At 36.4% G+C, this 24,877-nt stretch overlaps 2 protein-coding genes and 1 long non-coding RNA gene across 6 annotated transcripts in view; 2 read left to right on the forward strand and 1 right to left on the reverse strand.

Moving 5' to 3' along the window:
• The window catches only part of LOC135084408 (hemicentin-1), a 609,550-nt gene that overhangs the window by 372,123 nt on the left and 212,550 nt on the right, over positions 1 to 24,877 (forward strand). The window lies entirely within an intron of this gene.
• LOC135084513 (uncharacterized) lies at positions 5,821 to 6,757 on the forward strand. The gene is made up of 2 exons (XR_010259869.1): positions 5,821 to 6,101; positions 6,187 to 6,757. It is a non-coding gene; the product is annotated as an uncharacterized LOC135084513 (long non-coding RNA).
• Positions 6,711 to 7,479, reverse strand: LOC135084512 (uncharacterized). The gene is made up of 4 exons (XM_063979288.1): positions 7,384 to 7,479; positions 7,145 to 7,283; positions 6,962 to 7,055; positions 6,711 to 6,879 (listed from the first exon to the last, which is right to left on the reverse strand). Exons 1-4 carry the CDS (start codon positions 7,441 to 7,443, stop codon positions 6,711 to 6,713), a joined length of 462 nt encoding a protein of 153 aa, XP_063835358.1. The 5' UTR covers positions 7,444 to 7,479.

A 24,877-nucleotide genomic window follows, 5' to 3' on the forward strand; every position in this document is an offset into this window, starting at 1 on the left:
TTAAATTTTGACACATACAAATCGCTTGTTTAGTGGCTCAGAATCTCGAGGTTAATCTTAAGCCGTGATAAGAGCGGAGAGGGGAATCCTCAAAAATGACCCTTTTATGTCGACATTGCTCGGTTTTGTCATATTAGTGCGCCAAAAACGGGAAAACGGAGTTGCACACTTAATGACCTTGACCCAGCATTGTTATTTTTGTTGTATAAGTAATTTTGTATACTTCCTTCAGCTGGGTTGCACCACTTAAACTTTGACAAACGTCAAAAATCTGTCAAACTTCATACAAAAAAACCGGTTATCGTTATAGTCACCGTTAATGTTAGGTGGTGCAATTTTTTCATAATCATAATCATAATCATTTATTTGCAATTAAACATGGTATATAAAGATGTTAGGTACAGACAGTGAGAACTATACATGTTTAGCTAAAATTATTAGCATGCAAAAGTTAAATTAGAAACACCACAATATTAGCGACGATTCTAAAGAAGAACAAAACTACAGCAAGTCAAAGAACTCTTTTAAATCGTAAAGTGTCAGTGATAGCAACCATTTACTCAAATGTTTCTTAAAATTACAAATGTTTAATGTCCTAAATTCTTTGGGTATTTTGTTATAGATTTTAATACACATGATTAAACAGCTATTTTTGTACTGCACTGTTTTTGGGGTGACCTGAAGTACCAACCTGTTTGCATCTCTACTATTTCTTGGATAGTAATCACATGCCCGTTTAAATAAGTGCTTATTCTGCATAACAAATACACATGTGTCAAATATGTAAAGAGAAGTCAGAGTTAGTAATTGCGTCTGACTAAATAGAGGACGGCAGGACGTACGCGGGGGAACACCATACATTGCTCTAAGGCATTTTTTTTGAGCAATAAATGCTCTATTGATATGAGGGCTATTGCCCCATATCAATAGTCCATACCGTAATAAAGACCCCACATAAGCATGGTAGGCCGTGATTGCCGTACCTAGATTAGTGACTGATCTGACACACTTTAGAGCATCATCATCAACAGCCCTTTACAGTCCACTGCTGGACTATGAGCCTCCTCCACTGTAGTGGAGGGTTTTGCCATAATCTCCACGCTTGGCAGGCGGGTTGGAGAGCGCAGTTTAAAAGATTGATGTTTTTCAGAGAGCGCTGCTGCCCATTCTCTGTTTGATGTGTAGTCCCTAAGTCGCCTCTTACAAGCCGTGTGGTGACGGCAGAGTAGAATACATTTATCACCAACCCCTACTTTAGAGCATATACAAATGAATTGATACGGCTACAAATACTATCTATATGGTTTTTCCAATTAAGATCTTTGTCAATTATTATTCCCAAAAATTTAATTTGATCTACTTTATTAATGTCTATCCCAACTAATATTATAAATGCGAAAGTAACTCTGTCTGTCTGTCTGTCTGTTACGCTTTCCCGCTTAAACCTCGCAACCGATTTTGATGAAATTTGGCATAGAGATAGTTTGAGTCCCGGGAAAGAACATAGGATAGTTTTTATCCCGGTTTTTGAAACAGGGACGCGCGCGATAAAGTTTTTCTGTGACAGACAAAATTCCACGCGGGCGAAGCCGCGGGCGGAAAGCTAGTATCTTTATATTTAATGTCAAGATTAATATGTTTATATTTATTAAATTGTATATATTTTGTTTTAGTCAGATTAATTTTTAAACTATGCATGTCAAGAAATTTAATTATGTCATTAATAGTTGCATTTACGTCATTCTCATGTTCTGTCACTATGTTATTTGAGGTTACTGTAATAGATATGTCATCTGCAAATGCGATACATTGATGATGTCCAGTTGCATTAAAAATGTCATTGATGTATAATGTATATAATAAATAAAATTGGCCCTAATACGCTACCTTGTGGTACACCACATTGGTTATATTTATATTGTGATGAGCACGATATTATCTCATTTTTATTGTTTAATGTATCTACAACTACACATTGTTTTCTATTACTAGTATATGACATTATCCATTTCAACACGAGTCCCCGTACACCAATCGTATCAAGCATTTGTGCTAGTAGTTGATGTGATACATGATCAAATGCCTTAGACAGATCAATAAATATACCAGTTGTCAATTTCAGCCTTAAAGTCTAGTATTTTACTTGACTTCTGACACGAATGACCTAGATTTGATTCCCAGATAGGGAAGGAATACACAGAGGATGACTGTTTTAAAGTAGTAACGTCTTTTTCTATTAATTGCTTAAACATAGAAAAGTACAGTGATTTTTTCGTGTCATTAAGTATTTTATGTTTCCAATGAGGCACTGAAAAATATACTTTTACACTGCATAATGTTTGTTTCTACTGCCTTGGCACGAATTATGTTAACAACAACACAAGTAAGTTGGTATAGATTTGCAATCACATCTGTGTGCCTACCATGAGTTTACGTTAGGTGAGCTCGCTAGCGAATACGTCAAAAAATTCTATGAAGATTTTATTTCTTGAAAGTAGCTGCTAGGGGCGCTGCACAATATGTCATACATTTAAATGACATTTTTTTACGCAGTCGCTAGCGAGCACACCTAACGTAAACTCATGGTAGGCACACTGATGTTTAGTTGAGATCTAGTTAGGCTAGGACAATACTTCTTAAGAAAACTCCTTTCCTTTTACCTTCAAGGATAACAAGTCCTCCCTTAAGACAAAACTAAAAGCCTTTTTATCTGACTTTTATCGTTAAAAAACCGATAACTCACTGTAACGGCCGCTGACATTATCTAAATGGGCCACGCCCACTTCCGGTCGCGAATTATGATTGATGACGTCACCGCGACTTCCGGTGACGTCGAGATCCCTGGTAAGATATTTTATGTCTTTTTTATCGAGTAAGAATGAAATATTAGGGGAGGTCAACTAAATTGTTTCCTTAGAAAAACCATGGTGGATATTTTTCCCCGATTTTCGGGGTATTGCCTACTTATCGCTACTTCTCAGCACTTAATGCTGGTGGGGTAGAAAATGGGTAAATCCCTTAAGAGTATCCCAATTTTTTTGTTTATCTTTTTATTTTGTGATGGGTGATAATTGTAGTGTATGTAGCAAGAAGACAAGTGTAGTCTTTCGCCCGTATTCATAAACGATGCTTGCTTAAGTGAAGCAGCAAATCGAACGCACAGCGTTAAATAGAGAGGCACTTACAGGGCAGATATGTACCATCCTAGACTGCATCTCACTTAACACCAGGTGCGATTGCGGTCAAATACCGCCTTGTCAAGAGAGCTCTAGGCTGTGATTGGTGTCACCCTTTGCGTTCACGCGCACTGTGAGACCTCATAGTAATATTTGTGAATACGGGAGTTTGTCACTTTTGCTCTCTGTGGCTGTCAGAATTAATTAAATAAGTTACTATTTTGTTAGCAGTTAGTTATGGGTATTCTCCAGTTGATAAACAGTTCTATGATAACTTAACTTACTGAACCTGGAATCCATTAAGGTAACCTTCCACTACAGTAGGCAATCGAATGTAACAAATCTGCTTTAATAGCGTCATGGGTTGAGTATAATAATTTCAACGTGTCAAAAATACACCATTTCCTTGGGCTAAGCAATGATGGAGTAAAAACTTATACATATAGAAAAAAAAAAACATAAAACGCTTCATAGCGACAAAGTCAACTAAATACCTATGCTATTTAACTTGTTTTTTTTTTCAATCTGTCCACCGGTTATTCCCACGCGAAATAAAAAAGAGAATTCACTGTGTAAGTGTGTTGACTGAAAACAATCGCGTAGAGGATGAGCAACTGCCTGTGCTATAAATAGTAAATGCTGCTAACGTAGACGTAACTGGAAGACGTAGCGTGGGCAGGCCTCCTAATAGGTGGACCGACGATCTAGTAAAAGTTGCGGGAAGAGCCTGGATGCGGGCAGCGCAGGACCGTGCATTGTGGAAAACCTTGGGGGAGGCCTTTGTCCAGCAGAGGACGTCATTCGGCTGAAACGAGAAGTCATTAATAGGATTTGTGAGATTTTCACAAACACGGAGACGTGACTGAGTCATTTACGCCCTGCAGAGTCATTTGACTGAAACGAACGAATGAACTGCTAACGTAAGAGAGTCGCGTGAAGTTTGACACGTTCGCGATCGCTAGCACCATGTTACAAGCAAACACTCTAATGTGTGTTCACCGTAAAAATAAAATATTTTTCGCTAAATCGTTCGCACACGCTCCACTCGAACTTGATCGAAATTCGTTTTATTGCGATCGCTTCGGAGGACGAGTGCCTATAAATTTAACACCCTGTATACGAGCTCTTCCATCATACAAATTGTGTCTATAATACAGGGTGTGCAGGCAGTTTTATTGTGGGAGCCTCTTTGTTCGATAAGTCATTTCTGAACCAATAATAAAAGCTGTAGTGCTTTGATGGAACCAACTTGCATGATTTGATTGAAATGATTTCGGAAAACGTAATTTTTTAGCTTATTTATTTCTTCTTTCATGTCACCTTATTGGCATACAGTTGCCGAATTTTTGGGACCGACAGAATGAGAAACTTAATCGATTTACGAAAAATATCTATCCACTGCGCGCGGTTTCAAAATTGATACTTGGTTAATAGAAAAATACGAACACACAGTTAACTACAAAGCTAGACATTATTTGCTAATTTTGACATCAATGTGAAACATCGATCTCCTAATGTTACAGTGAATTTCAGGTTTCAGTTATTCTAACTCAGGTCATAAAACATCTTTACCCAAAACTAGCAACTCTATAAGTCCTAACGCCTCCCACAAAGGCTACTTATAGCTCAATATTAACAATGCTATAACTCCAAAACACAAAGACCCAACCTGCCCCCAACATGACGTCATAAAGTTGATCCCTGTGACGTAATAGAGTTGTGGCCCGTAAGGGAACAACAGTTTACGACTTCATAATACACGGTGACTTGCCACGTGTATAGGTAAAAAGGAGTGAGTTGATGATAGATACGGTGTGACAATTTTGGCACAATATTTGAAGCACTTTATTAACTAAAAACATAACCCTTCTGACGTAGTCAGGTAAAAATGAGCCTTTTCACAAACTAGCCTTTGCTCGCGGCGTCACTCGAGTTTTGTGCGCGTTTCCTTCTTCCAATGCGAGGGGATAGCGGGATCCTGCAAAACAATTTCCTGCTAAAAACTGGATGTCTCTGTCTCTTATCTTTATTTAATGCATAATTATGCACTTATGCATGCCTACAAAAATCCAGTCATCATCATCATCATCATCTCAGCCATAGGACGTCCACTGCTGAACATAGGCCTCCCCCAATGCTTTCCATGTTGCCTGGTTGGTAGCGGCCTGCGTCCAGCGCCTTCCCAATACCTTTATGACCTTTATGAGTTATTTCCCATCATATTTCATAGAATCTATAAAATCTTCACAGTATTAACAAACATGCTTATCAACTTCGTTGTTTATGAATAAGTATCGATCTCACACAAACAAGCCTTAACTCCGATTGTTTGCAGTTACCAAGTCGCGATAATGGCCGCCATTTTGGAAGTCAGTAAACACCTACCGTCTTATTACAAAACGTAGACTAAGTTTAAAACTGGTTTTAAACCTGGTCCTAACTATGGACTAGAAAAATTCTTATTACAAAACAAGTTTTATCACTAATTCTGGAACTATGTGTGGTACTAAAGATAAAACCGCAAGACCCCTAGTTTAAGCTTGGACCAAATTTTAGTAATCTGTGAACATTTGACTTTGACGTCTTTATCTTATGTCAAATGTCAAATCGCTTTTGTGAATTGGTTAATTTGTGGGATTTCGTTTCCAATTTTGATCTAAAATGGATATAAATGACATGGATCTGATGGATTTTGAGGACATGGATTCTATTGAACCGTCTCGGCAAACCATACGATACCGTCGCCGAGCAAATCCGTTTTTACTAGAAGAACCTGACTTCAAAAGTAAATACCGTTTTTCGAAACGTTTTGGGCAAAAATTGGTGGATTTGTTACGAGAGGATTTGGCACACGATCCTCGAGGCTGCCCCTTAAGCCCTGAGCTGCAGGTGGTTTGCGCCTTACGCAACTGGGCTCGCCACGAAGTAAGTGCTATTCAAACTTTAATATTGATAGATATTTTAGTCGAGAAACTTAAATTACAGTCTTGTCTTGTGATTTTGTTCATAGATTCAAGATGATACAGCTGATTTGCATGGTGTATCACAACCAGTTATCAGCAAGACATGCAAAAAGGTGGCAGAATGCCTCTCAAGAACGGGCTCAAATTCTCCAATCACCAGCTTCAGTGCCGGAAGCTTACAGCGGCCTAGACAGGCAGCTCGCTTTTTGGGTTATTTGGAGTAGGAAGATAAACCACAAATTACGCTACCGGAACCAGCTATACTTTTGAATTTCTATAAAGCCTCCTCTTGTTCTATTAATATTGCAGACAATGTGATATTTGTGAGAAAACTTCTGCTACATGTTTGTTCACTACTGGTTGGGAACAGTCATGTTCAGAACAGTATTGTTGTATAAAGTTCGTAATTCATTTGTAGACTAATGTGGTTACCAAGTTTCAAAAGGGCTAAGGGAAGATACTAATTAAAAATTCATGTACAAACTTAAGTTATAGAAAATATTTATTATAATAAAATCTTTAAAACAATCAACAGAATAAGAAAAAATGATGTTAATTTTAAGATAAAAACTTAATTGGTATTTCTCTTGCTTTCTAATAAATCTATTTCCAATTCAAGTTTTTTTATTTTTAACTTTGCTATTTTAATATTATACTCATGTTCAACTTTCATCATTTCCAAGTGTCTTTCTTTAAAATGTACATTGCTGTCTACAATAGACTGGCGCATTCCATCATATCTGTAAGTTAAGTATAAAATGTATAAAAAATACCTAGGTATTACAAAAAATGTTTAATTATATCGAAAGTAGATGCACTTACTTATTTTTTAAGTCTTTTTGCTTTTTAGTTTTAGCCTTTGTGTCATTAGTAATATCAATGTCTGTCTTCTGAGCAAGTTTTTTAGGTTTGTTAACTGAAATTAATTCATAAAGTTCAAAACATTTAGCAAAATTAAGATTATCAATTTTATTAATACCCTGTAGTTAATTCATATTCTTGTACCTTGAACCTCTTCAATGGTGTGTTCTGAATTATTTATGAATATTATGCTGTTTTCATTCCTTTCAATACCAGAACCAGATTGAGTGTCAATTAATATCTCTGCAGTAGTTGCGGTAGCAGTAGGTTTGGTAACTGGAATCTAAATCATAAAAATTACATGTTTTGTTTTTTGCATGATATTATCATCAAGATTATCAGAGTATTTTTATGATATTACAGTTATTTTTTAAATCACTTACCACTGCGTCACTATCATAGTCATTTAATTCAATGACGAAGTCGTGAGGAGCAATAGCCATTATTTCTAAGTCCTCTGGAGAGGGTGATGATGGTTTTGGGCCACCTTCGGTTTTAGTTTGTTCCCTTCTGTGCGAAGATAAATTTAATTTGGCAGACAATTTCATCCTCTTCCAAGCTAATTTCATTTCTGCACATGACCTTAACTTGCCAGTTATTTCATTGAATCTAAAATAGGTAATAAGTGAATGTTTTTTATAAAATTCATACTATCATTGTAACAAAACTTATTCTTAACTTACTTATTTGAAATGTTCTTCCACTCCTTTATCTTTTGAATATTTATTGAAGTTTTTGTAGATTTGTCTTCTATTATATGCGCAGATTGACCAATTAGTTGACGCAATATTTCCTATAATAACCAAATATTTACATTAGTAGAAATAGTAATAGATGGTTAAAATTATAAAAAGTATTTCCAAAATGTTACCTACTTTTTCTTCAGAACTCCAATTTTCACCCCTTTTTTTCTTCTGTTCTGCCATATTGTTTTTATTTAAATAACTTACAAGAATTGAAAAACAACACCGAACCCAACTGCACTTATTTAGGTAGGTATCAATGAAGTTGTTAATCTAGCCAAAATAATTTGATAGCAGCCATCATTTACGCGCCATTCGAACATACTTCATTTCACGCTGCAAATTTGTGAAAAATATAAAAGAACTTCAACAATAAAAAACAGCATTAAAACTGTTAATTGTGCTAATACTTATGATATAAGAAAGAAATAAAGAATTTTAAAACTAAATTTAAATAAATTCACGACATACCTGTGTATTATAAACATTTTTTTAAATATGAAATAAAAATACATATTTCGAGAATCGGAACGTTCCACAGAATGAATTGAATGAATGAATGGTATTCATTATTTATTTATTTTTTATCTGTGTAATCATAGAGCAATCCTCGGACTAACTGATCTTCGAATAAACCATGTTTTGTAATAAGACTACGATTTGATACTAGTACTAACTTTAGTTCTAGAACTTGGTAGTACCTGATTTAATACCGTTCTAAACCATTTTTTTGTAATAAGACAGCTAAGGACTATTTTGTTTTTCAGTCACTGATAACGAAGGGTTGACAATCCCTACTTCCCTACTTAGATTAATAAAGTCTAGATAGATAGTCTGTGCACGAAAGGTGAGGCAGTTTTTAGGGAGCCGGCACGGCTCACCCGTAAACGTCACATGAACTGTCAAAGTGAAAAATTGGTAAATACGTCCGACGAATTTCAATTAATTAAAACGGTTTGTGCTGTGAAAGGGTGTCTAAAATACATCAGAAAAACGAAAGAAAGTGACCAGTGTTATATTTCATAAGTAAGTACTACAATTCGACGCGTATTTTGCTTGAATTTGGCTTTCAAAAATTAAATACGGGAATGATACCAGTAACAAGAAAATTTATTTCCCAATTGTTCGCCGTACAAATACACTTCCTTTTTTATGAAATCGAGACTTTTAAGTCGATTTATCTTATCGTTATTAGGTAGGTACTTTGAATTCAATAAATAAGTAAGTACATGATGCGTTTTGTTTTTGTTAATTATAAAATAATTAAAAACGTATTAAAAATTTCCCTACTTTCGGGAAAATCGCCTTCACTGTCTACACTCCCCAACAAAATTGACATTAATGACATAAGATTTTTGCCTCACTCTTGACGAAGCGTTTGTATGAAGACTATCCATCTAGGTTTCATTAATCTAAGCTTCCCTACTAATATAATATTATAAATGCGAAAGTAACTCTTATCTGTCTGTCACGCTTTCTCGCCTAAACACTGAACTAATTGTGATGAAATGTCACATAGTGATCCCGATGACATAGAGTTCGAGTCTCGGGAAAGGACAGGTAGTTTTCATCCCGGTGTTTGAAACAGGGACGCACGCGATGAAGCTTTTCTGTAATAGACAAAATTTCACGCAGAACAAGGTGCGGGCTTCTAGTAATACTAGATAATATTAAAAACTGATTTTAAGGGTATTACACATTCTCGCTTTAAAAGTTAACGTAATTCTTTCAAACTACAAAGCTCCAAAAGCCTACTTTTAATTGATGAAAATAGGTTAAAGAATTTAAAATTTTAACACACTACAAAGTTTAGCATTAGTTTTAGCCAGCGACTAGAGAAGAAACTTAATCTAACCTTCGATAAAATCATTCCACAACTTCCGTATAAAGCCGAATTAAACGTTTCACCCCCGAACCCTTTATTCCTTCGACACAGCAATAAACTGGAAAATTGAAAAAATATAACAAAAACGAATTTAACGGCTTACGTATAATGGCGGCTCGTAATTTCTGCCATTTTACGATTCTGAGACCGGTCAGTGTCGGCGATAGTAAAAACTTATTTTAGAAGTCCCCTGGAGAATAGCGAAACCGGAAAAGGGTGGGATTGGGTCAGATGGTTCTATCAGTTGTCCCGAAGTGGTGGTAGAGCAAGAGATATTTGGGACGTGTTTAAGTGCTTACATACTTATAAATATTTTGATTTTTAATTTCGTAGCTGCAAAAGATTGCAATTTTGAGTAACCGAGTCTCTATTTCTCCCCAAGTTTATCTAGTAGTTAATTATGAAGGGAGCTGAGATGGCTTGCTCAGTAAAACCTATTTATTTGACTCTCATAGGCACCTAGGTAAAATTAAAACTGGCAACTTAGTATTGTATTTTATCGTCTAGCTGTGATTTAGCTAGCCAGGCATAAAAGTCTTTTTAAACCGCCATGGGCATCTTTAAAGTGTCTTATATTATTATTTATTTTTAAACCTACAATAGTTACAATTAATTTAGAAATCGGGAACCAATACAAACAATACTATAACTTTACTACCAACTAGCTGGCCCGGTGAACATCGTACCGCCTATGTTCATCAGGAAAAATTTAGGATTCTAATGGATTTTTTCATATTGTTCCAGTAGTTTCAGAGCTTTTCAAAACAAACAAACAAACAAACAAATCTTTCCTTTTTATAATATTAGTGTAGATATAAAAGCTTTCAGTCAAAGAAATAAAACTTCCAAAGATAACGCCAGCCGTTTCCACTCTCCCGTAATAATTTTAGGTGAAAATTTTATATAAATGCTATTATTGGAGGATGAGAATAAGATCCCAACCCATGGATCCTTTAATAATCGTCTTTTTACGATTTTTCCGGGTCAAAACGCGACAGCAGTAAAAGATTTCATCCCATCCGAACGCTGAAATAGTTGTTAGAAAAAATCTGAGAATAGGCCAGGCCTGTATTTACTTGATAATAAACGTATTTCTTATTATACATAATATAGTATTTACGACGTAGACTTGAGTAAAGGTGGCCCGACGACCTAGCGGAAAACCGCTGGATGCAGGCCGCCACCAACCGGCCATTGTGGAAATCATTGGGGGAGGCTCCTGTTCCCGTGGGAATTCCTAAGTATACTATAACCTGCCCAGGAGTATGAAGAATAATTGTACCAAGTTTCGTTAAAATCAGTCGAGTAGTTTTTGTTTCTATAAGGAACATACAGACGTTCAGCAGTGGACGTCCTATGGCTGAAAATGATGATGATGATAATAACACTTGAGACACTTGAAAAATATCTGAAATCTCTGAAGGCACTTTTAAAATGATGACCCAGTTTAAAATGACAGTGGGCCGGCCAATATCTATTAAAACCCACGAAAAATGGGAGTAAACGTGTCCTCGAATAAAGACCTTGCACGACGTGTTCTGCTCGATGAATCAACCACCAGGAGATAGCCTGCAGTGGCTGGATGAAAAGCAAGGGATCTTTCTTCATCATCATCATCATCATCATCATTTCAGCCACAGGACGTCCCCTGCTGAACATAGGCCTCCCCCAGTGATTTCCATATCGCCCGGTTGGTAGCGTCCTGCGTCCAGCGCCTTCCTGCTACCTTTATGAGGTTGTCGGTCCACCTTGTGAGTGGATGTCCCAAGCTGCATTTTCCGGTACGTGGCCTCCACTCCAGAACCTTGCTGCCCCATCGGCCGTCAGTTCTGCGTCAGATCTCGCTTGTTCATGCTTATTTATTATCCAGCTGTGGACTACCATAAACTTTGATTATGAAATTATAGAAAATGTCGCATTGAGACCCAAAATCCTCCATTATTATTATGATGATAGAAGTCATAGAAGATGATAGAAGCCGGGGGGGGCACATAGCTCGCAGAGCTGATAGCCGCTGGGGCAGAAAAGTTTTCGAGTGGCGACCACGGGTCGGAAGACGTAATGAGGACAGGCCTCCAACTAGGTGGACGATCTGGTGAAGGTTGCGGGAAGTGCCTGGATGCGGGCAGCGCAGGACCGGTCGTTATGGAAATCCTTGGGGAGGCCTTTGTCCAGCAGTGAGGCGGGTCGTTACATTCCCTATAATATGGTCGAGTGAAGCGATGGCTGGTTCACACGTCATGTCTGTGAACAGGCGCTGCCTTCGGGGACTGGTCAAGGAAAGATATACCTGACATAAAATATATGTATCAAAACGCAACAATTAACCTAGAAATTAGCACGGCACTAAAGAAATATATTCAAAACTGCCACGCGGTCTCGTGCTAGATAGGCGTCTTAAAGGCCACCTTCTATCAACGGGAGCGCGTGGTAAGTAACTTGCTTCTGAATGTATGTAACTTCCTACTTTTTTATATTTTTTTATATTTTTAAACCGGCAGACAGTGGTGACTGAGTTTGTTGCGGCGCTTCTTCTCAGCACTTGCCAAATGTTTGTCTCGAAGCGCTGGTAGGGCAAAAAAAGAATGAGACATGTATAGGCTCCTTAAGAGCATTTGACGATTTGCAAGAACTAATTTAATTAGTCTAAACAAATAAAGATAATTTTGATTTGATTTGATTTGAGTGGACGTCATTCGGCTGAAACGAGGAGTCATAAACAGGCTTTGTGAGATTATCCTGACTCCTTTACGCCATGTTGAATTTAACAGAGCTTTTTTGTTATCACTTTACCTCACAGTGGTAATTTATTTTTCAACGCAACGTTAACCAACACGTTTTGTTTTAGTTTTTTTGCCAAAAAAGCGGAGAAACCCTTAGCAGTGTTTGTTCAAATTAATTTTGCGTGTTTTCGCTCGCTGCCTACTGTTTTTAAAGCCTGGGAGATGTATAAAATATATGTATTTTACTTAACGTTTGAGACTTTATGTTACATCGTGGAGCGGTATTGAAAGATAAAAAAAAACTTTTTTAATGTACTTGGGTACTACGAGTATATAATATTATATTATTACTTTATTTACAACTAGCGGCCGCCCGCGACTTCGTACTCGTGGATCCCCTTTTACCCCCTTAGGGGTGGAGTTTCATAAAATCCTTTCTTAGCGGATGCCTACGTCATAACATCTACCGGCACGCCAAATATCAGCCCGATCCGTTCAGTGGTTTAGGCTGTGCGTTGATAGATCACTATGTCAGTCAGTCAGTCAGTCAGTCACCTTTGAGTTTTATATGTTAAGATATAAGATTATTCCTGTGGAGTTAAGTCAAATATAATACTTATCTCTGATAAGTAAAATTATTATTATAGGAATATACAGTATTAACCGATCATAGAACCTCCTCCTTTTTTGAAGACGGTTAAAAATAACAAAAGTGCCACGATAATACGATAAACCGTTATAACTATGAATCAATAACGTACTCGTATGAACACGTATCAAAAGAGAAAAAACAAAACGCACGATACCCGCTTCCGCACAACCACTTTGACTTAAAATATGTAAATCAAAGAAAAATATCAACATCCACAAGCGTTTGCCCAACATTTTAATATCAGGTATCCTTTCAGAAAATAAATGGATACGTTTACGAAAAACCTTTTTAATTCTTATGCAGCCTTTATTCGGGTGCCCCAAAACGCGGGTGGAGATAAAAAAATAACGAATTCCCCGGAAAAGGTGTAGATTTGCGAATCCAAAAAGAAATATCCGGCAGAAATCTGAATTGGGGTGTTAATTTGAAAAAGCGTTTTTTGCTATGGGCCTGGATATTTTTTTCGACTAACACAATGACTTGAAATGAGGGTAGACGGTCTCTGCCTTTCAGATGCTTTATTATTGGAAGTGGCCGGGACTCGTGGTGCATTTTAATTTATTTCTGGCAACACCTGATTTAGGGAGATGAATCATTGAACGGTAAGAATTTGATTCTTAGATGAGTCAAAAAGAGATCTGTCATTTTCCTACTGATTCCTTACGTCCGTTTCACAAACAATGCTTGCTTAAGTGAAGCAGCAAATCTAACGCTCAGCGTTGAATAGAGCTCTATGATTGGCTCGTGTATCACCCTGTGCGTCCACGCGCACTGTGAGACCTCATAGTAATGTTTGTGAATACGGGCGTTAGTTTTTCTGCCAGTGATATTTGAGTCTGTGACCGCATCTAGCGTTTTAGTTAGGTATTGTCAATAACAACGCCAGTATTCACAAACATTACTATGCGGTCTCACAGTGCGCGTGGATGCACAGGGCGATACATGAACCAATCACAGAGCTCTATTCAACGCTGTGCGTTCGATTTGCTGCTTCACTTAACCAAGCCTCGTTTGTGAATTCGGGCGTAAGCACTGTGGCGTTTTACCTATCTAAGGTATTATTAATGTACGAAAATGTATAAGCTTTGAATTGTTTGAGTTATTTACAAATCCTTGTGTACTAGGGGATTTATAAATAATGACTTTATCAAAGAAAATCTCAATGTTAATACCATTATTTTTTCGCACCAAGTGAGTCGTCGGTGTTGTTTGTCCGAAACAAATATCTACATAAATATTTGCCCACGGACCTCTAAATACATGTAAATCGAACCAACTCGGTCAGCGACGAACAGATCCGCCACGATCCACTAGTGATGTAGTGTCAGAGCTAAAATATCGATACTCTCGGTAAAAGTGTCATTTTAGTACGTTTAGAAACTGATACGAGACGTAGTATATTATTATTATGTGCTATTTTATTATTGGAGACAAAGTTTTACTCTTTTTATTTGTTTTGGGTAACTATTTCTAAAATTTAAAAAAGTTGTAGGTACTTACGAATTAATGATATTGTTACATTTTTACTTGATTTTTTTACCTGAAAAAGAAACCATTGCATCAGATGTCTCAGGCAGGATCTGTCACCGAAGGCCCACCGTATTAAGATAATTAGCATAATGTTTGACCTATTTCAGCGACTAGGAGCTACGTGGCACTACTACGGCACGCCACGCTAAGTCAAGTCACGATGCTTAACCTTGAGCGACATACACCAAAAAATGTATGAACGAAAATTTTAATGCTTTCCGCACTAATTGCAGCCCAAGCATAAGATTGGATAATAATAGCACTAACAAAGTATCGACTATCGATATCATCTCTAACCCATCCCTAAAAGCAAATCCGCCTCGCTCCATCGACGCAAGAAATCGCCCGCAGGCACGCCCTGGCCTTACCAATTGTTTTTCTTGCCCTATATTATACGGGCAAAGTTGTATTACACCCCACTGATCCCGGAGCCTTGCAGATTACTTTGACGTGCGAAAATTTGACACCAAATCTGTGACACTGTAGGTTGGTGGGTAAAGTGGGTTTTTTTTTCTGTTGTCCTAATGGGCAAAGTGGCACACTGAAATGCGTAGAGGGTTAATAAGGTCACTTGCTTTTCAGGTCCACCAAATATAATTCTAGCGCTTAAGAGGGATGTCTGAGGCATGGGACCGACACGGGAAGGGGTAATTTTGACATAATTAATAATGGTGACAGAGCATACAAATTTTAAGACTCTCTGACATTTGACGTACAAATAAACACCCTCCTGTGCCCATACCCATACCTGACTCAGTTATTTATTTATTTATTTAATGTAATTACAAGGTTAGGCTTATAATCTAACATTTAATTTTCTTATATCACTAAACATAAAAAACAGTTATAAGCGCTACAGCTGTAGGTAGTTTAAGACCCAAGAAAAAACATAGGATATTTGTTATTCTGGTTTTGGAAGGGGAACACAAGACTTTCTGTGACAGTCCGAAACAGGCAAAGCTGAGGGAAAAGTTAGTATTTTTATAAATGGGACTATTCCCACCTCTCGTTCCCACCGCTGCAACTCCTGTGTAGCCAGGATCTACAGCTTGACCGCCAATATAAACCCAACCAGTGAAGGCCACGTTTACTTTGTCAATGTGTATTTCTAAATGCCAGAATTGAATAAAGGTAAGTAAGTACTATATTAAATTTCTTTTTTTCTAAGTTTCCTAGCTATCTTTTTACTAAAAGATTGGTGCGAATTACAATTAAGGCTAAGAGGTTTCCCGTATAACTACCGTCAGTTCTTTGCACTGGGTTTAACATGGCGTAGTTTTCGCCATTGTCATGCACTTTGACGAAGCACAGCCCGCTGGATTCATTAAGCTAGGCGTGGATTTTTACAAGCACTTTTATTGTTCTAGCTAGGGTGGCTTTAGTCACACCGACGTGTAACTAACTTTCTCGAAAAAATAGTATATTTTCGGGGCATTTCTATAGTGTTACTACTCGTCCAGGCAGAAAATAACGATATGAAAGGCAATCGTTATTATTTTATGATGATGATGGTTACTCGAAGAGCTGATGGCCGCTGGGGCAGGAAAGTTCTTGAGTGGCGACCACGAGCTGGAAGACGTAGCGTGGACAGGCCTCCCACTAGGTGGACCGACGATCTGGTGAAGGTCGCGGGAGGTACCTGGATGCAAGCGGCGCAGGACCGGTCTTTGTGGAAATCCTTGGGGGAGGCCTTTGTCCAGCAGTGAACGTCTTTCGGCTGAAACGAACGAACGAACGAACGATGATGGTTGCAGGATGTAGGCGGCTACCATGTGGCTAATCTGGAAAGTAGGGGAGACCAAAATGACGATGATGAAGAACGGGTGCTGACTGATCTAACAACACACAGCTCAAACTACTGAATGGATTGCGCTAAAATACACACATAGCACACAGATAGTTGTTATAATGTAGACATCCGCTAAGAAAGGATTTTTCAAAATGCATCCCCTAAGGAGATGAAACGGGGTCCAAAGACTAGTTCAATATACTTACATAAAGTATAATGTATTTAAACTCTAGGTGTAACTTTTATGACTAAGGGGGTAGGTGAGTGAAATTCTGTCGTAGTTTTTATTTCTAGCTAATAATTCACATATTCCCACAAATAGTTATTCAGTAACGGTGTATCACCCTGACTAACGGGAGGTAGTTTCCCACCAGTTTATTGTGTTGTACTAGTTTTAATAGTACAGGTGAACTAGCAGGCCATTAAAATTATGTAACTACCGCGGTAGTTCAAAATGAGGCTTTTAAACTACCCACAATAACCTGCGCTCACTTTACGCCCTGTTATGAATTTTACAACTTTTTGCATTCAACCCATATACAGGGTGGCCAAAACAGTGAGGTCTAAAAGAAAAATTTAGATTCCTTACATCAAGGTGTACCTAAATCACCCCCATGTATATTATACGATTGTGCTTAGTTTAGGAGATAGAGTTAATTTTGTGATATTTTAAAATTTTATGACCTAGTAGGCTTTAAACATTTTTATCTTTTTTTTGGGTTGACTTTTTTCAGATTTCTTTTTTTCGACAGATTTGTTATGAATTGCAAATGTTTGAAAAAAATAATCACCTTTCTATCTTTGATTCAAGATACAAAAATTTTGCTAGAAACATTAAAATTATGCTTTTATCAGAACACTATCAAATTTTCAACTTAAAAGTTTAAGTAAAAAAAAGAACTTCCATAGGTCCAAAACCATTTTAAAAACTGCGCCGTTTCCTGAACATTCATAATAATACAAAAAAACATGTACTTAATAGGCCTACTAAAATGGTAAGTCTACTAAAGTGGTAAGTCGGAGATTCCGTTACATGTTTTTGACTTTCTTAGAGTGAATTAATATTGGGAATCCTCTAAGTTTACATTACGTAGAACAGATTTAAAGCAGTAACTAGACAGAACATGTTTTTATTCTCAACGAGGAAGCTCTTGCCCTTCATCACACCTGGTGGAAACTGATGATTAGGCTGAAGGTGGAAGGGAACTTCAACTACAGAGGAACTATGGCTTCCTACCTCCAAATGCCGGAATACAGTAATGCTTTTAACATTATTGTTATAGTGACTGACTTAGGAAAATAGAGTTGCTAGCCAGGCAGACTTAGATCAAACTCTACCACCAACCAAACCGAGCAGAAAATTTCACCTCCACTGGGAATCAAACCCGGGACCTCTGAAGCTTACCTCTTACCACTTGAAGACAGAGGCAGTTGTTACATTTTACTATTACCCTTGAAATACCTACTACAGTGAGAAGAAGAAGGAGAGATATTTGGTTTATGTTCATCAAAACTTACTTAACCCGGCGAGGCTGTGGTGGGGTGTGACATACCCCACGCTTTACTTTAACGATCGTTTTGTTTTAAATTTTTGCTGTAACGGTTTGTCTCGCCGCATAGCTGGAGCTAAAGAGCTGCGGGAGGGGATAGTGGCGTGATCGCAGTGTTGCGCTAACCGGCGCTTGAGATATACGTGCGCAAACTCCTGTTGGGTACGTAATACCCCGCCACATAGTTGGTGTGTGGTTATTTCGGTAAAATTGAAAATTTATTTTTTTAGTTTATTTGCTTATTATTTGTTTTTTGTTTTAGTTTTTGAACGAAAATGAGTTTCGAAAGAGATCAAAGGCATCTTGAGTCCATGATAGAGGAGGTTTTTCAAGAATGTTCGGACGAGTCAAGCTCCGAACCCGAATCTGATCATTGCAGCGAACATAGCCTAGAATCTGAGACAGAACAGGAGATTAGCGATCGAGAACAAGACGTCAGTGAACTTGCACTAGATTTTAATGATTCTGACGAAGATATCCCGCTGTCAGTTTTGAGAAATCGACGTTGTTCTTCTGTTCAAGTTCCTTATTATGAGTCCAAAGATGGTCAGAAATGGCTCAAAAAACCACCGCCGACTATTTTACGTACTCGCAGTGAGAACATAAAGGAAAAAAAGTAAAAGGAATTGCAAAGTTAGCTAAAACGGAAGTTGAATGTTGGAATGTAAACAGAAAGCGAACAGAGTTTATCCGTAATCTAGGGTTAGCTCTGGTGTTTACATTTACGATTACGGAAAGACCAAAAAAACATTCCAGTCTATATTCGGAAGAGGATATGTTCGCAAATTGATGAAGAACCAAGTCGTTCACTCCAAAATACTAATGGGCGATATACGAGATGTGCTGATTGTCCAAGGAAAAAAGATAGAAAGACAAATAACTCTTGCTCAACATGTGGGAAGGCCATAATTATGTATAGAGCATGCAATATTTTCCTGCAAAAATTGTTGTGATGATGACCCTAGTTCCTAAGCTGTTCCAAAGTATTATTATAGGTTTTTATTTCTAATTCAAAGACTGATGTTTTTTTACTTAATTTAGTAGTTGTTGTTTAAAGTAAAATTTTGTTTTTGTTTATTTTAGAGGTTTGTGAAGATAATGCCTATTTTTGTTTAAAAAAAACTCAGTTTCTTTTATTTTCCTAAATAATAATAAAAAATATTAAAATATTAAAGTTTTTTCATTAAAAGCTGTTTATTGTTTATATTAATATCACAAAACATAAGATTAGAACTTAATTTATCTATATTATGATCTTCATGGCCAATTTGATAAGTGGGTATGTGACACCCCACCACATACTCATTGTTACATTTTGCCACCACAGCCTCGCCGGGTTAAAATAACAATGTGTTCCGGAATTTGGAGGTAGGAAGCCATAGTTCCTTTGTAGTTGAAGTTCCCTTCCACCTTCAGCATAATCATCAGTTTCCACCAGGTGTGATGAAGGGCAAGAGCTTCCTCGTTTAGAATAAAAACAAGTTCTGTCCAGTTACTGCTCTAAATCTGTTCTACGTAATGTAAACTTAGAGGATTCCCAATATTAATTCACTCTAAGAAAGTCAAAAACATGTAACGGAATCTCTGACTTACCACTTTAGTGGACCGATTACAGGAAATAGTGGCCTATTAAGTAGATCTTTTTTTGTATTATTATGAATGTTCAGGAAACGGCGCAGTTTTTAAAATGGTTTTGGACCTATGGAAGTTCTTTTTTTTACTTAAACTTTTAAGTTGAAAATTTGATAGTGTTCTGATAAAAGCATAATTTTAATGTTTCTAGCAAAACTTTTGTATCTTGAATCAAAGATAGAAAGGTGATTATTTTTTTCAAACATCCGCAATTCATAACAAATCTGTCGAAAAAAAGAAATCTGAAAAAAGTCAACCCAAAAAAAAGATAAAAATGTTTAAAGCCTACTAGGTCATAAAATTTTAAAATATCACAAAATTATCTCTATCTCCTAAACTAAGCACAATCGTATAATATACATGGGGGTGATTTAGGTACACCTTGATGTAAGGAATCTAAATTTTTCTTTTAGACCTCACTGTTTTGGCCACCCTGTATATGCGGGGAAATTATGAGGTAGGTATTTGGTTGGAACGAATGTTGGTACAACAATAATTATTATTGTGAAACATGACTACGATATTGAAAAACTGAGATTTGATAATTTGATAGTAAATTCTTTGGCTTTGACCTAACATGCCATTGTAGGTACAGATGATAAGACATCGAGCGTAGCACAATCAGTTTTGTGCCTGAATACAATTCTTAAAACGTATCAATTGCTAAAATGGAGACAAAACAAAACAAAACTCTTACTTCAGTTTAACCAATCTATTCAAATTCAAATTATTTTATGCGTGGGCCCTTTTCAGGGCCCGTATACACGTTCCAAATATAGCTTGCCCTACCACCATTTCGGGTCAACATTATGGGCTGGTGCTGAGAAGTGGCGAAAAAAACTTAGTCGCTTTTGTCAGCCTCTTATATAATAAAAGAAATAGTGTTTACAACATGTTATAAAGCAAATATAAGGTAAACTCCATCCATTCAATATTCAAAGATATTTTCAAAAACTATGAATTTATAAATAAAATACTGGATGAATAAACATTGCTCGCTAAGAATACCTTATGAAAACCCGTCGGCCATCTTTAAACCTTCACAAAATTTTTAAGAAGCCAATCCTGAAGGCCATAAACTGCTATTCTTTGGAAGTTAATAAAAGCTCTTGAAATATCGTCATTGGCTTAAAGTTTCGTGTTTACAGAAGCTTTAGATTGAGCTTTTTATTTCCTCGGCGAAGAATATCTTGCGCATAATAATTGTGACTTTACAGAAGAATTTAATTTTATTCTCAAAGGAAAATTGAAATTTAAAGTCAAATAATGTAGGTAGATAGTTTTTTGTTATCTTATGCAGGATAAAATTATAAACATTGGCTTCCCTTGAAAGAAACTTGATTTCCTTTGAATAATTTCTTAAAATAGCAATAACTAGCTTTCCAACCGCGGCTTCGCCCACGTGGATTTTTGTCTGTCACATAAGGTTTTGCGCGCGTCCCTGTTTCAAAAACCGGGATAAAAACTATCCTATGTCCTTTCCCGGGATTCAAACTATCTCTATGCCTTTCATCAAAATCGGTTCAGTAGTTTAGGCGTGAAAGCAAGACTGACAGAGTTACTTTCGCATTTATAATATTAGTATAGAAGTATAGATTAAATAACATCCAATCAAATAGAGACAGTTAACGGTTTCGTCCGTATGAAATTTAGTTTTTCATAGAAAGACTGACATACTTGACACTTATCGTTGAAATTTAGCCAAATAACTCAACATCGTTTTAAATTTAAGCCTTACGTGATTTTGATGTAAGAACAATAATCCTGTAAAGTTTCATGAAAATCCGTTCAGTAGTTTTTTGCGTGGAACAGTAAACAGCCTGTACCTTGACATGCGTTCACATAATATGTATAATATTAGAGCAATTATAATTAACTAGCGACCCACCCCTGCTTCGCACAAGTACAATACTTAAAAAACCTTCCTCTTGAATCACTCAATCTATTAAAAAAAAACCGCATCAAAACACGTTGCGTAGTTTTAAAGATCTAAGCATACATAGGGACAGACAGTTACCAAAGCGATTCGTTTTTTATTATGTTATAAATATAAGATAAGGCTGTTCGTTTATTTAATAAAGATGAATAATATATAAATAATAAGTGAACGTTCTTAGAAGTAGTCAATAGCTATAAAAAACAGGCAACGTTTTTATCATTTTCTTTTGCGAATTAAAAAGCACAAAAGGAAAGCTTCGGAAGTTCCAGCAAGTCCTGCCGGGCGAAGAGTCGCGACATGATCTTTTTTCTTCTGCACGCTGCAGGAGTTTTAGGGTTCTGTGGGGAAATAAAAAAGCTTAAAGTGACCTTTATTTTTCACTAGCAGCCGCCCGCGACTTCGTACTCGTGGACCTAGTTTTACCCCCGTTAGATATCATGTTGATTTCACGGCTTCCCCCCGCATGAATATTTACGAACGTCAAAAACAGTAAGTACTTTGTCCAGCGCTGTAATGTGATTTTAACCAATGACGATAGATGGCGCTTTTTTAGACACGTCTTATTTATTTATTGAAAATTTGTCACATATCATCATAAATTAAAGCCTATATGACTGTTAAGCTGGGTTATAAACCATAATACTGTAAAGTTTCAACAAAATTCGTTCAGTAGTTTTTGCGTGAAAGACTAACAAACATCATGACATCCAAACTTTCGCCTTTATAATATTATTAGGATTAGGATTTAATAATGAGAGATGTGCCATTTATAATGTCAGTGTAAGACATTGATTCTGACAGAAGATACTGTAGTACCAACAGCATCCTGTAGTACCTAAGGATTAAACATAAAAACTCAGAGGCATAATCATCAGTCATTGCTAGTCATAATACGTTTTAAACCTTTGAAAAAAGGCGCTGCTCTGTGCCTAATATGTCTTGAAGCAGTGGTAGGATTAAAAAGTAAAACCGCATTTGAAAATTTAAATTGCAAAAGCTTATGATGTTTTCGGTTTGTCACATCTAGCTTCTGCCAGCAAGCTGAATGTTTGCAAAAATATTTTAAACTTTCAATCTGATGTTCTTAATTTAGATTTAATCTCATTCGACTAAAATAATGTACGGAACCTAATCATAAAAACTCCAATCTAACTTCTCCACTCCCAGTGTTCCGGCGAGGAGATTTTTTCCAGCCTTTGTATGCGAAACCAAGATTGGATTTCTTGAGTGCTAATGTCGCCCTTGTCGCCGTATTGTAATGTCTTTTAATACTTTTGTACAGCTTCTTTTATTTAAAAGTGATTGTAAAGTTTCTTCTCCATCGTTTAGGCTGTAGAAATACAGGGTGAAAAAATATAAGGGGTTAAAGTCTTTTTGGCTTATCTATACTTATTCCCGTCGTTTTAGTTTTTTATAGATGATACCTACTTTGACAAGTCAAAAAATCACAAGTAATATGGTATCTTATAAAAGTCACGTTCCTGAGATATTTGACGGCAAAAACAGCCTTTATAAAAAAACACGTTAATTGTGTGGGAAAACTCAGAGAAAGTAAACTACTTCTATAGAAAAATGGTCATCATTTCAGCCATAGGATGTCCACTCCTGAACATAGGCCTCCCCCAATGATACATGTTGATTGGTTGATTGCGGTCTAAAAATAAATAAGGTAGAAAAATTTGACAAACATGAATCTAGTAGGTATTTGCACAGAAAAAAACTTATGTCTAACTAAAGCAAATATTTTAGCATGCAGCTGAATAATGATATTGATAAAGATATGATTATACGTCACTAATCCTGAAACCCATTGTAAGCGGTATTCGTTACACAATATACGCAAACTTTCGTGAGCGAGTGCACAATTATGTAGTAACTTAACACCTACAAAGTTACGAACTAAATAAACAGCGGGTCCCAATACTAAGGCCTGGCTTCCACCAAAGCGGAGCGGAGCGGAGAAGAGCGGAGAGGAGACGAGACAAGAGAAAATTTGTGAGCTGTGCGTATAAATCAAAATCAAAATCAAAAATATTTATTCAATTTAGACCACAAGTAGCACTTATGAACGTCAAAATACAGTGTGAGTCACGTTAAAGTGTACATGAAAATAGATGAAACTAGACCTATTTTTATCGACAAAAAAGAGGTCAAAAAATTTTTGAGATTTTTTTTTAATTTTTTATAGATTTTTTTTTCTTCCAATTACTTATTGTAAAGAAAACGTAATAACTTTTATACTAAGCGGTATATCCTGATAAAATAAAAACAGTAATAATGCTAAATAACAGGCGATACTAAAAAAATACATAAAATACACAAAAAAGACCAACAAATAATAAAAAATGATACTTTTTGAAAAAAATCTGCTTTTAAATTCGTGTTTTTTTGGTTATTTGATAAATTTCTCCAAAAAATGCCCCTATAACCGGTGGTTTTTATTACTTTGTATTATTCTCTATCGTATTACCTTCGTAAAACCAAAAATCGCATGTCTCTATCCCTATTACAACGTTTGCAATGATCGTTTGAACTAAGCCTCTCCGGGCGCGCCATTCAAAGCTTCGTTAACAACGAAACTGAAAATGGCTCTAGATTTGTAATTTTGATAAAGACAAGTTAGATTTCAAATAAAAACAAAAGATTTCGAAGTAAAATAAGCATTTTAGTTAAAATTAAAATTGTCTCTACCTGTGGCGGAGAATAATGTTGTGGCAGGCCTTTGTTCAAACGATCATAGCAAATGTTGTGATAGGGATAGAGACATGCGATTTTTGGTTTTACAAAGATAATACGATAGAGAATAATAAAAAGTAATAAAAACCACCTGTTATAGGGGCATTTTTTGGAGAAATTTATCAAATAACCAAAAAAAACACGAATTTAAAAGCAGATTTTTTCAAAAAGTATCATTTTTTATTATTTGTTGGCCTTTTTTGTGTATTTTATGTATTTTTTTAGTATTGCCTGTTATTTAGAATTATTACTGTTTTTATTTTATCAGGATATACCGCTTAGTTTAAAAGTTATTACGTTTTCTTTACAATAAGTAATTGAAAGAAAAAAAATTCTATAAAAAATTAAAAAAAAAAACTCAAAAATTTTTTGACCTCTTTTTTGTCGATAAAAACAGGTCTAGTTTCATCTATTTTCATATGTACACTTCAACGTGACTCATACTGTATAGTAAATAATAAAAAAGAAAAGGTAGCCCTTATGGGGCACTTTACATGTCTCCTTATCTTTTGGGCACTACCAGCGCTTCGAGACACACATATGGCAAATATAGATCGTTTCATCCACGAAGACGCGCCCCACCATTCTTCCGCTAATGTTTGAGTGTTATCGGTACACGCTAAATTATGCATGAGTGCACACGCACACTACAATAATGACGCTCGGATTGCTCGGATCAAACTCCCCGCACTCCGCGC

The sequence above is a fragment of the Ostrinia nubilalis genome, chromosome 26 (assembly GCF_963855985.1).
Source record: "Ostrinia nubilalis chromosome 26, ilOstNubi1.1, whole genome shotgun sequence".
NCBI lineage: Eukaryota > Metazoa > Arthropoda > Insecta > Lepidoptera > Crambidae > Ostrinia > Ostrinia nubilalis.